The sequence below is a fragment of the Hemibagrus wyckioides genome, linkage group LG08, assembly GCF_019097595.1.
Source record: "Hemibagrus wyckioides isolate EC202008001 linkage group LG08, SWU_Hwy_1.0, whole genome shotgun sequence".
Lineage (NCBI taxonomy): Eukaryota > Metazoa > Chordata > Actinopteri > Siluriformes > Bagridae > Hemibagrus > Hemibagrus wyckioides.
In genome coordinates this window covers 18,866,203-18,879,835 of record NC_080717.1, presented here as the reverse complement: position 1 = coordinate 18,879,835, position 13,633 = coordinate 18,866,203, and the positions used below count along the sequence as shown (strand labels likewise).

The window sequence follows — 13,633 nt, the reverse complement described above, 5'->3', positions numbered from 1 at the left end:
CCATTTTTCCTGCTTCTAACACATCAACTTTGAGGACAAAATGTTCACTTGCTGCCTAATATATCCCACCCACTAACAGGTGCCATGATGAGGAGATCATCAGTGTTATTCACTTCACCTGGCAGTGGTCATAATGTTATGCCTGGTTGGTGTAATTATTTAGTTGAACTTATGATAGTTCTCTCAACTAGGTGGCTGCATTCCTGCATTGTGCTAATGATCATAGGTTTTCAAGAAGAAGAAAATGCATCTTATCAAAAGAAATGAACCACATATTTTAACAAACTCTCAGTCGAGATGAAGACCATATTTAGGGAGAACAATGCCCAAATCTGAAACAAGTCCAAGGAGAAATGGCAATAATTCAGAAACATGTCTGTCTCAAGAACAGACATGAGTCCTACAACTACTCGAGTCCTTTTATTCTTACATGATTTTCTCATTAGGTTTAACAACAGAGTATATCATGAAGAGAATAATATGAATGAAATGTGTGTAGTTACAAAGTAAAGCTATGAAAATTGGCTTAATTTAATATTTCCATATCAAGGCCTACTCTCAGTGATCAGGTGAGGAGCTTGGCAATTTGAATTAATCCTGAGACAAATACATTGATGGTTTCAAACATAGGTTATGTCAGATATGTGTGTGTGTGTGGGGGGGGGGGGCTAGGTGCAGCTCCACTCAGCAGTGATGTAACAGAATTCCAGTTCCAGTGTTCTAGAATTCTAGAGTAATCTCCATGGTTACTGCAAATTCAAACAAAAGGAGATACTGCTAAGATAACCAGAGGAGTTGCTGGTAAGAAAAACAAACAATTTTCTGAGATTTACCAAGATTTACAGAACATACTTTACTTCTACGATTTACTGCTTTGATATCCTAACAACTACTGCTCAGTTATGCGTCTAAGACTGATTAACGCTGTACAACAGTTGTGGAGAAGAAACGTCAGTAGCTTCGCCCAGCGCACAGCATACTTAGGAGAGCTTCAAAAATTGCAAAACAGTGGCTACTATACTGTTTATGTGGGGAAAACCGAACTTTCTGAGAGACATTTCTATGGAGATGTTCAGCGTCTAAATGCCGGACAGAAACACCAGCCTACATGGAGCATTATCCATGCTGGAGGAGAACTTGGATGGGTTCCTTGGAACTACAAGTTGTACTTCTATTTAAGTGGCACAGTGTTGAAACCAGACAAGGAATTATTCTCAGAGCTGTGTTCTGAGTTAAACGACCACTACGGGAGCTGTGCCATTATACTTAACCCATATATCATGAGAAGAAGGCAGATCCTAGGGAATGAAATGCCTGTCTATTCTACAGCCCCAGTGGAGCTTCTACCAATGACCTGTTGTCCAAAAGTGGCCCAAGACCATGGCCATAAAATGCTGCACATACCCATGCACTATGCACATCTGAGTCCTCTCAATACTGCATGGTCCACTGTTAAATGGTTCATGACTAATAACAGGGACAATTACACAGATGTGTATAGCTACAGAGGCGTCTTGCATAAAGTGATCAGAGTCAATGAATTAGTAGACAAATCTCTGAATGAAATGACCCAGCGCAAATGGGTCGACACAGTTGGCAACATTACGGAGCTCCTTGATGGAAAATAAGTTCGTACCCCAGCTCCAACCAAGGCAGACAACATACACTACCAGTCAAAAGTTTGGACACATCTTCTAATTCCATGGTCTTTCCTGATGTTTATTTCTTTCTACATTGTAAAACAATGCTGAAGGCGGTGAAATACACAATAATGTCGTTTGAACAGTTGATATTGAGATATGTCTGCTACTGATGCTCTGTAAAGCCTTCATAACGGCTCTAATCTGAGGTGCTGTTAATTGGTGATTTCTGAGGCTGGTAACTCTAAATGAACTTCCCTTCTGCAGCAGAGGTCAGTTTTGGTCTTGCTTTACTGGGATGGTCTTCATGTGAGCCAGTTTCATCATGGTGCTTGATGGGTTTTGCAAATGCATTTGACAATACTGTTATACAAGACAATACAAGAACTATTCCAGAACACCTGACCTTCGTGTCTTAAAATAACAACTGACTGTTGTTTTTTGTTGTCATTACATATGGATTACTTAAGTCCATGTGTGTTATTTCATAGCTTTGAAATCTCCAGTATTGTTCTAGAATGTAGAAAATAAATCCCTAAACAAAAAACATTGAATTAAAAGGTGTGTCAAACTTTTGACTGGTAGTGTATATGAATATAAACAGAAATCTTTTGCTTATCCTACTGGATGAGCGATATATTCATTATGTTATATTATTATTTTTTGAAAAATAAAAATAAAGAACATTGTTTCACACATCGCCTTTCTTGAGAAATTCTTCTTTTTACTTTTTTTGTTCATTATTGTGTCAAACTGAGAAAAAACAACTGCTAAACTTTCTGGAGGTATACTGCACAAAATAATTTACTTACATGCTTTAAACAGACTCTGTCATACACACTCACATACACACACACACACACACACACTTGCTTTAGTGTGTTTCTTGAAATATCTTTGCTGCAGTTTAAATTTAAATAATAATGCTAGTCATCAGTGTATGTTAATAATATTGGCTAATGCTAGCTATTAGGCTAAACATAACCGCCGCTGGAGTACTCCATCAAAATTGAACCTAAAAAGATGAACGCTGATCTTATTTCCACTTATTTCCATCACAAGTAGAATAGAAATGTGTAGTTGTAGAGGTGTGCAAGTTCTACACTAACTGGAGTTACTGGAAAATAAGATGCTATACAAAACAAAATATATATATATATATATATATATATATATATATATATATATATATATATATATATATATATTCTGTTCAATGAAAAAGTAGCTCATTACTGGAAAAGCTGCATTATTTTGAAAATATCAACATGCTACTAAAAATGAAGTTCAGGTACTACCATTACTACTTGTAGCTAAATTTTAACCCTTTGCTATTAAGCAAATATTAGCTGTGATTATTACGACTTTCAAAAATTGTCAGGATATGGCTCATGTTAATGTCATTGGTAAAAGGAGAAGATTGTTAACGTCCATAAATATCACTTCAAAAAGAAATCCTAAGTCAGTTTAGCTCAGTTAGCTCATGTTCACTAGCTGGCTCACAAAATCGGTGAGAATGTATGAGAGCCATATATGGATGCCTACATCTTTCTGCACATGTGGATTGTGGAGTACATTTACGCAGACACACTTTCATTTCCATATGTCGTACACAGGGCTGAATCAGTTGAAATGTACCCAATGTAACCACTAAAACGGGATGTGTCCATTTTAAAATTAGCCACATTTTCACACTGTGGTGGTATAAGAGCATGTGAAAGTTCTTTGTGCACACATCTATTCACAAACTCACATTTATTCCCACACTTGCAATAGTCCGTAAGTGTCTTAAAGGCTTAAATGTTAATCTCATATGCAGCTGATACTGTTAATAATGTCAGAAAATGAGTAACACTGATGATCTCCTCATCATGGCACCTGTTAGTGGGTGGGATATATTAGGGCAGAAAGTGAACATTTTGTCCTCAAAGTTGATGTGTTAAAAGCAGGAAAAATGGGCAAGTGTAAGGATTTGAGCGAGTTTGACAAGGACCAAATTGTGATGGCTAGACGACTGGATCAGAGCATCTCCAAAACTGCAGCTCTTGTGGGGTGTTCCCGGTCTGCAGTGGTCAGGATCTATCAAAAGTGGTCCAAGGAAGGAACAGTGGTGAACCGGTTACAGGGTCATGGGCGGCCAGGGCTCATGGATGTACGTCTGGAGTGAAGGCTGGCGTGTGATCCGATTCAACAGACGAGCTACTGTTGCTCAAATTGCTGAAGAAGTTAATGCTGATTCTGATAGAAAGGTGTCAGAATACACAGTGCATCACAGTTTGTTGTGTTTCGGCAGCTAAAGAGGGACCAACACAATATTAGGCAGGTGGTCATAATGTTATGCCTGATCGGTGTATGTAGTTGGAAAGGTAGACGAACGGTTGATTATTAATGACATGGACATAAAAGGGGGTTTTAGGGGGAAACGATGACACCAGAGAGAACGGGAAAAAAAACTATTCTCTTTGCGAAAAGGGATGTGCCCGAAAAAAAGGAAGTTTAATTAAACAAGAAAAAAAGTTTCCTGCGCGTGTTGATGACGTCAGGCACCTCCCTCTGGCTGTGGTCTTTGGCTCTTCGCAGTAAGAAGGTGGAGCAGGTCAGTTGTCAGTCCAGAGGAACACTGTCGGTCTATAGTAGGTTTTTGAACGGTGTTTTCCCCAATATATAAAGGTCATACTGATTATACATCAACACAAGGTAAGTCATAATTATGAATCAATCGCAGGTTTTCCCTTGTAATGTTTGTACTGTCGCTAGCTCGCCTAGCATGTTAGCATTAGCCTAGGTATTAAGTCACGTTGAAATGAGGCGTTGCTGCGTTGAGCAGTTACATTGTGTGTGTGTATTGTTTATGAAATGTTTGTACTGGGAGGGTGAATAGTATTGGAATAGTTTCTCACGATTAGAACAAATTAATTCCCAGCAACACTTGTTTTCGGACGAGTTGCTAATCTGAAAGCTATCGGTCAATAAAGCAAAGTAAAAGTATTTCCTGGATTTAATCTAATATTTTTTAAACGAATATCAGCGATGATCGAAAAGCTCTTGTGAAGCTCTATAACGAAAAGCATGCTGGGAAAATGTTATCATCTCGCAGAACTAACTTCTCACGTGGAAAAGTGTAAACACTGAGGTTGTTCAGAGGTTTGAAGTTTAGCATGTGTAAGGCAATTGTCACATTTTGTGTGCATATTAAAACGAATCTATGGGTGTATATACAAGTCTCAACAGGTTGTGGTGTTTTTTTTTTGCAGTTGGGTACAAAAAATTTTGTCCCCGACAAAATATTTTGTCCGGGGAGAACCACGTGCACAAAAAAATTAAACACAACAGGGAAGTCTTTTTCGAAATTACAAGCACTGAAAAGGTTAATTCCTATCAGTGAGATGGGACTGTTGGTACTTTATTTAAGATCCAGTAGCTTAGTATTTATACATGACTGTATGGACCAAGCTTACCAAGATGGGGAAAAGCTGAATGATTCAAACAAAACTCCCTTTTTTTCTTATTGCCACCAACAGAAAGGGTGAATTGAGTCAGTGTTAGTCAAACTATGCTTTTGTTTTTAATATTACAATTTCCTTTTCTTTTTTTCCCCTTTTCTTTTTTTTTTTTTGTTTTACAATGGAGCTTAAGTGCGTGGCGTATCGCGAGATCACGTGCTCGAATAAAGTGCACGCGCATGCTTTTGCTTTCACTCTGGTCACGACACCAGTTGCGTTCGTGCTGTGTTTGTTGCATGGAGGGAATTATCCAGAAATGAATTCAACTACTAAATTCAACCATTTAATTCAACCACTAAACGTAATCTGACGTACAGGTGAAATACTTTTGAATGCGATTGCATCTTTAATGTTTACACGCTTTAGTAACTCTGTTGTCGCGAGTTGAAAGTCCATCATGTTAAAGGCAGATCTATAGCTGTCGATAAGGTCTGATAAAAATGCACCGTAGTGCTGAAGAAAAAAAACCCCAAGAATGGCTAAAAACACTTCACATGTAGTTCTAATCAGGTCTGTTTGCTGTATTTTCATTAAACAGTACAGAACTGAATGGTTGTTGGGTGTGTCCAGTCTTGTTGGGTGTGTTGCTTAGATGTCCTGTGACTCCTATCGCTTTCTTCAGCTGCTCTTCAGTCTCTTGATTGAATGTAAACGTTTGGAATTGTATTCTTAAAATAATCCAATAAACTGTGGATAATAAGTATGGTAGAGAAACATGTTACTCAAGACCAGCGATCGTTTTCTCCTCAAATTACAGGTCCTGATGTCTTTTACATGTAAATTCTAGATACTCCAAATTTACTTTGATCAAATTAACTTTCTCTCTGTATTTGTGTTTCAGCTGTCGTACTCAAATTGACTATGGCTGGCTCTAGTATGTTAGGTGAAATCGAAACTGATGACTGCTTGGAAGACTGGTCTGCGATGAGCACGCGATTGAGCTCCTTCCAGTCTTTTCCCAATTCTGTACAGGTTCCCGCAGAGAGGCTGGCTCGGGCAGGCTTGTACTTCACAGGTGAATCTGATCGTGTGCGTTGCTTCAGCTGTTTGCACACCATTGAGAACTGGCACCAAGGGGACAACCCAGTAGAAAGACACCAGTCTGTGTCACCTTCCTGCATATTCCTCAAATGCGTTCATCACAGGAGCCCTACCGGTGGAACCTCCTCCCAGTCTCATGGCTCTATCTATGATGAAGACGATGAAGCAATGGAGTATAGATTAAGAACAGGAGAAGTGGTGGATGAGTCAATGTACCCCAAGGTTCCGCATATGAAGAGCGAAGACGTGCGGCTGAGGACATTTATCAACTGGCCCTCTTGGTCCCCAGTCCAGCCTCATGACCTAGCACAAGCTGGAATGTTTTATGTGCCAGAGAGTAACAGGCAACTAGACAGGGTTCAGTGTTTCTGCTGCGCAGGCATGCTAGTCAACTGGGAGGAGGGTGACGATCCCTGGCAGGAACATGCCAGACTTTACCCAAATTGCTTCTTTATTTTGGGTCATGATGTGGGGAACATCCCCTCTGAGCAGCCCAGACAGAGTCGTAGCAGTTCAATGGAATCATTTGAGGAGCGCTTCGAAAGCTTCAAGGACAGAGCACATCCTATCAACCCTGAAATGCTGGCTAGAGCTGGGTTTTACAGCATGGGTAAGGCTTATTTTTGACATTCTGCCTGTAACAGGACCAATTACTTTGTTATTATATTGCTTCTTCAGTAGAAAAGAAGGACTATGGTATGACACTAGCATATTTACAATAACATTATTGTGATCTGTCGTAATGCCGATGTTCCGTTTGTTTATGCAGGAGAGCGAGATGGTGTGGTTTGCTTCAAATGTGGAGGACGTCTGAAGACCTGGCAGCCAGATGATGATCCATGGGTGGAGCATGCTAAGTTCTATCCAGGGTAATGAGCTATTTTAGATTAGTAGAAGGGTAGAAAGTGACTAAATCATTAAAATAAGCAGGTACAGTCTATTTATATATATATATATATAATATATATTTTCCCTATGGTGTAGGCAAGTTTTTATAGATTTATATTTAAAGATGAGCTAATCTTCTGAGCTAAGTAAGGAATAAAAAACGTTTTGGGATGAAATGTTTTCGGAACATAATTAGCAATGGGGGTAATTTGGTGAGGCTCAATATGAATTAGTTACTGTTACCAGAAACAAAGCTGACTAGTTTCCCTTAACTGTTATATTTCTCTTATACCACAGCAAGAATTCAAAGATCCAAATCCTTAATTAATCAACGAATTGTATTTTCAATCCATACACATACAGATTACTGTTACACTTATGTTACAGCAATTATACAGAATTGTTTTTTGGAACATTGGAAAGCACCTAAAATGCCCTAAATACTTTTCTGAATCAGAGGTCTTTCTGACGGATATGAAGCCACTGACACTAAAGACTCTTCTATGAATGTTAATCAAAACATCTAATTACAGAAAACATCACCATATTATTGATTATACGTTTTTCTAGGCAGCATATTTTTAAATAGTTTATTATCTGCTGTACACATGAAGGAGATGTTACAGCAGAACATATGATACAGACCTGTGTCTGTCGGAGTCGTCCCGTTACAACAAATGAACCAACACTAATTAGATTTGGGTTGTTGTGTATATACAGTATAACCTGGCTCACCCAAGTAAATAAGTGCTTCAACATGAAATGTGACCTGCAAATCCACTTTTGAATGCAGATGCAGTTTCCTGCTCGCTGAAAAAGGGCAAGAGTTTATCAACAGCGTTCAGCTAAGACATCCTGCATTCAGCACTGCAGTAAGTGAAACTAATAAATCTCATGGATAATTGCATTCTTTTTAAACATTTACGATATTGAGCGGACGTTAATATCTGCCTAAATAATCTGTTGATTATTTGTATTATTCTCTCTTTTTAGAATGGATTTTCCAGTCATGAGAGACGTATGTACATCTAAATTTTTATATATTTGTAACTTAAAATGTAGTGTCTCATCCTTTTCCTAACCTTTCCGATCTGATAAGAATGTAGAAGGCTTTTTCTGGCACACATCTTATTTTGGGCTTTTTCTTTTTAGCAGCATCAAATGTACTGCAGTTAGAGATTGCCAGGAAAGCTGTCGAGATGGGTTATGATCCTGATAAAGTGCAAAGGTTCATTTTGGAAAAGCTCCGTCGGAGCAGCAAGGGCTATTCAGCTGTGGAAGATCTCATTCGAGACATATACAGTGGTGTGGGTGATGTTTCTGCTATGAGTCTGGAATCTAAAAGTAAGTGCAGTTTGTCACTTTTACTCTCTGACCCAAGATATCCATGCAGCTAATCCATGATGTAATGCTTTCAGCCGAAGACCCCTTGAAGAAGCTGGAGAAACTGCAACATGAAAAGCTCTGCAAAGTGTGCATGGACAGCGACGTTACGATGGTCTTCATACCCTGTGGACACTTGGTGACCTGCATGCAGTGCTCCGAGTCTCTTCAGAAGTGCCCCATCTGTTGTGCAGAGATTACACAGAAAATCAAGACGTTCAGCTCGTAACTTCCAGCGTACTCAAGTTCAGATAACACTGCTGCATTTCCTATTCATATAATCATGAAAATTTATTAAATACACACATACATGGCTGCTCCAAAATACACATAGATGCTTTATTTATACAGAATTCAACAGAATAATTCCATTGTTTTATAACCTGAAAAATTTGTATATTTGGATTACATTAGAGTATATATATATATATATGACCTATGGCAAATGCTATTAATTTTATAAACTTTGATATTGCTTAGTATGTATCTTGATAAGAATTTGTAAATATTTGATAAACGGATAGAATAAATAAATTGTACGTAGATAATTTCTCTCTCTTTATATACTTTCCGCTAGCTTTTTGCCTAAAGATCTATGCGGATAATTCATCTGCATTAGCCGTTGTTCTTGCTGTAAAAACATTTGGGAAAAAAATGCATACAAACATGCCACAGTGTGCTGACGGGGATAAACTATGTGCTTTTGCATCACAGAACACATATCCAAATACATTTATTTATTTTAAAGTATTCCAGGTTTAGCTTCACCCTGACCCTAACAGAGTGCCTTTCTTAAATTATTTTAAATGCAATTCTAATTAATTGTTTTTTATCTTTTATTGTTTTCATCTTTAAGCTTTGGTTAACTTGATTTACAAATAACTGTAGTACTTTAATTTTGGTTTTAGAATATGCATATATAATATACATGCAGCAGCCTGACCAAGAGTTGTATTGACACTAGACAATAAAATGATAAAATCTGCAGTGACTACTACATTTTTTTTTCTTTGCAGTTTCTTTTTCCAAAATATTAATAACATTGTTGAGGCTGAACGAGAATGGGTCATGCACCAAGCATTAACATACCTAAAAAAAAAAAAAAGTGGTAAAAGGGATGCTGGAGGCTCAGCTGGTTAAGGCTCTGCGTTGTTGATTGGAAATATTGGGGTTCGAGCCCCAGCACCACCAAGCTGCCACTGTTGGGCCCTTGAGCAAGGCCCTCAACCCACCCTGCTCCAGGGGTGCTGCATCATGGCTGACCCTGTGCTCTGACTCCAGCCCCCAAGGAAAGAAAAGGATTTCACTGTGTAGTAATGTATATGTGACAAATAAAGACAACTAAGTGGGAGGAGAGTTCATAAAGATATAAGTTTATTGATCATTTGCACAGTATGCCAAGAATATAAATCATTATATGAGCAAATACGAAGTTAAATACGTTGAACACAAGTAATGCATAAAGAAAAATGCCACACACAAGACAAGTAAAGTTTTGCACTAAAGTGACCAAGCAATAATGGAGAACTTGACTGTAAATGACTGAATATTTCCATATCGTCTGCTAGATTTTCCAGATGGAAACTGGAAAATAGTTTGTGTGCTGGTCGAATGATGTCTGGGGTCATTTTGTGAGCTCTGTCTGTCCTGTATGGCCAGGAGACGAGTTCTCACCATTCTCTGGACAGCTTTGCTTGGAGCAATTGTCACAGGATCAGCCATGATGCTCTCTATGGTACAGTGGTAGCAATGAGGATCTTTGGATTTGGTCTAATTTTGTGAGTTAGACAGTTTTACTAACATAAGTGCAGTTGGTGATAGCTAAAGTCTCCATAACTATGGTAAGATGTGACCACCGATAATTGCTAAATTTTCCCAAAATCCGAAACATACCACTCTAGAGGTTTTCAGCATCTTTGGACCTGTGGATAAAATCCCAAATTCTCCTGTTAACTGTAAAGTGAACAAGTGAGGAGAAAAAATGATGCCTTGCTTCCAGTGCTGTTATTAGAAAACTTGCTAGACCTCCATAATGCTTTGGATTATTACTTTCCGGAAGATACACAGAGATTGTAGGCTAAATGTACGTTGTTGCTGGACCCTCCTGAAAGTTAATGATCCAGATCCACAAGAAATGATAAGTGTTTGTAATGTTTCCCCCAACTAAAAGCCTATATGGTGTCCACAATCAATCATCAGTGACTCTGGAGGCCACTGGATTCCTTGCGGCTAAACATACTGGAAATGGCCACAGAAGAAGGAATATATACAAGTTTGTTAATATGCATTTTCGTTCATAACAGATTTTGAAAGATTTTCACATAACAGTAAGATCTGATTATGTTTGGCATATCTGAGCATAATATTGAGCCATTATTCAGTGTGGACTACAGTTGAGCGTTAACATTTGCATTCTCCTGGGTTGAAAAACATACCCAGATATTTTTAATACTGTTAAACCCATATCAAAATATTACTGAAATTAAGTACAACTCAGTTATATGTATTAGAAAACTCAAAAGTCATTCTTCATCATGCACATCATTCCCAGTAAAGACAGAATATCTCCCTAATGTTCGCATTTGGAACCTCCTGGAATGATTTAATAAAGTTCTGGGAAGGTTATACATTGGTAATCACAGTCACAGTCCTGTGTCTAAAATGTTTTGTTCTCTTATGGTTATATGACAACTGAACGAAGGAAGGTTGCTCCATGGTACTATTTTTTTGTTGTAACATCTGAGAGCTGTGCTGCAGTCAGGGTGGGACTCACAGCAAATCCAAAGAAATAGAAGGGTGGACGTTTGGTATCTGGGTTTACACTTGGTCCATGGGGAGCTATGTCCCCAAACTGACAGTAGCAATTTGCACCCTGCTCGAGACCCAAGGCCAATAATGGGGTGAGACAGTTCCTGGGGCTGGTTAGATATTATCAGACATTTGTACGTAATTTTTTGTCTGTTTACTGACCTCACAAAATAGGGCAGTGACAGATCAGGTCCAGGGGACGGCGGTGTGAGACTGGGTTATTAAATTCTGCATGATTTTGGTGTGCTATGGATTGGCTTTTCGGTACAGCAACATGTGTCTTAGATTTCCATTTTCAATGAATTAAAATGTTAAACAATATAAAAGTACAGTAGTTTAAACTTAATAAGGACAGAGTGTTTATGTGATCCACCCAGGCTCTACACACCATACACCAATCAGGCATAACATTATGAGCACTGATCGGTGAAGTGAATACCACTGATTATCTCCTCATCATGGCACCTGTTAGTGGGTGGGATGTATTAGGCACCAAGTGAACATTTTGTCCTCACAGTTGATAAGAAGCAGGAAAAATGGAGGAGTGGGGAGCAAAGGCTGGCCCGTGTGAATGATGGGTCAGGGCTGTTTTGGCAGCAAAAGGGGGACCGACACAATTACCAGGCAGGTGGTCATAATGTTATGCCTGATCAGTGTATAGTGGAACAAAAGCTGTGCATTAGAACGGAACTAAATTAAACACAGCTAAGCTTTCAATGGTGTAATTCCCATGGTGGCTAGGATAGCTGATTGTGCTGTCAGAGTCACGTTGCACTCTGTAGCCCTAGATGTACTTTGAATCCTGCGTTTTCCAACACCAAATACGAATTTGTTAAGCTGAAATTAATAATTGTGGCTCAAACAAAAAGCTGCCTGAATACTACATGAATAATGTGTGCCATGTATTGTATTAGCTCCAGTGTATGTGCACACATATTTGGTATGTTTTTGGACCACCATTCACAGCATCAATACTTCCCATTAAGAGGCAAGTTCTTGAAAAAATAAAAAAGTATGGGGAAATGCAGAGAAAGCATTGTATCCTACTGAATGTACTGTATGTAAATCTACACATAGTGGTTGATAGATTATGTGTTTATATTTTAAGTTAATTAATGTACTTAGAAATTTCTGAATGCAAGCCAAGATAAATCAGTAAGTTAAGACTAGTTATGCAACTGACCCTTATAAATCCCTCACTTTTTGCTCCCATTTGAGGGTCTTAGAACACCAGACACAGATAACAAAGTGCCTGTCTTTTGTGATATAAGCATTAAATTGACTTTGAAATTTGTCTCTTTTTTTTACAATGTTTTTATGACTAGTGAAGTTGTCTTTATTTGTCACATATACAGTACATTACTACACAGTGAAATTCTTTCTTCACACGTCCCATCCTTGGAGGATGTGGTCAGAGCACAGGGTCAGTTATGATACAGGTTTGGGGGCCTTGCTCCAGGGCCCAACAGTGTCAGCTTGGCAGTGCTGGGGCTTGAACCCTGATCTTCTGGTCAAAGACCCACAGCCTTAACCACCACCCCTGACACCAACTCCTGACTACCACTATATATTGTGTTTAACTACTACTATGAATTTTTATGTCCATTTTGTTATCTTGTCAAAGTAGTATTTGCAACGACAAAAACAAACACCAGCTGTAAAGAACAAATACAAATGACAAAAGTTTTACAAAAAATAACAATGAATGAAACAGAACTCGTCCTTTCAAATTTTCCATCACAGTGCATATACATTTATGTCTGCAGTAGATAAACAAGGATAATGAACTTGAGCACTGTAAAGACAACCACTATTTAAATGTGTATGTCTGACTACATAGCACATAAACAAAATCTGAGTACATTACAAATGTACTTCCTGCTGCTATAACAGGGAAAAGGTGTTTAGTTTCCTTAGTTGGTATGTGCTCCTGGAAACGCTTATTCTTTTTGCTACCAGTGGCAACCTACAGTATTTATTACACATAATTCTCCTAAAATGTTTACAGATCCATACACACACAAACACACCAGTAACATAAAACGTTACTCACACTTACTTTAGCTGCAGTTGGTGTAACAGAAGTCTTCTCACCATGACTGCAAATGCTCAGGACTTGTTCTCTTCTCTTGATGTGATAACTGCCTTGTCTCTTTGACATGAACTCATGGATAAGTCACACTATCTTCTTTTAATGGCATGCTACTCTTTATCGGAGCAAGCACTACATGACTGAGTGATCTAGTATGCCTCAAGCTACAATGTGCTGTGTACTCTCTAGCGTAATGTGTGCCAGCATCACGCCTCCTCTTTTCATGTCCTCTTGCTTTTCCAACATGGCAGTGGGTGGGAACATTAGGGTATGAGGGA

General features: G+C 38.6%; 2 protein-coding genes across 3 annotated transcripts; both read left to right on the top strand.

Moving 5' to 3' along the window:
• Positions 1-902: 902 nt before the first annotated feature.
• On the top strand, positions 903-1,628 carry LOC131357451 (uncharacterized protein C21orf140 homolog). Its single transcript, XM_058396424.1, has one exon. It carries the CDS (start codon positions 903-905, stop codon positions 1,626-1,628), a length of 726 nt encoding a protein of 241 aa, XP_058252407.1.
• A 2,550-nt stretch (positions 1,629-4,178) lies between these two features.
• Positions 4,179-9,435, top strand: xiap (X-linked inhibitor of apoptosis). 2 transcript variants are annotated; one of them, XM_058397920.1, is made up of 7 exons: positions 4,179-4,337; positions 5,985-6,794; positions 6,954-7,053; positions 7,866-7,944; positions 8,066-8,090; positions 8,228-8,416; positions 8,491-9,435. In XM_058397920.1, the coding sequence occupies exons 2-7, from the start codon at positions 6,005-6,007 to the stop codon at positions 8,682-8,684; spliced, it is 1,377 nt and encodes a 458-aa protein (XP_058253903.1). In that variant the 5' UTR covers positions 4,179-4,337; positions 5,985-6,004; the 3' UTR covers positions 8,685-9,435. The 2 variants fall into 2 exon arrangements, with proteins under 2 accessions (XP_058253903.1, XP_058253902.1); XM_058397919.1 differs by having other exon boundaries at positions 8,225-8,416; positions 8,491-9,434.
• Positions 9,436-13,633: the final 4,198 nt, after the last annotated feature.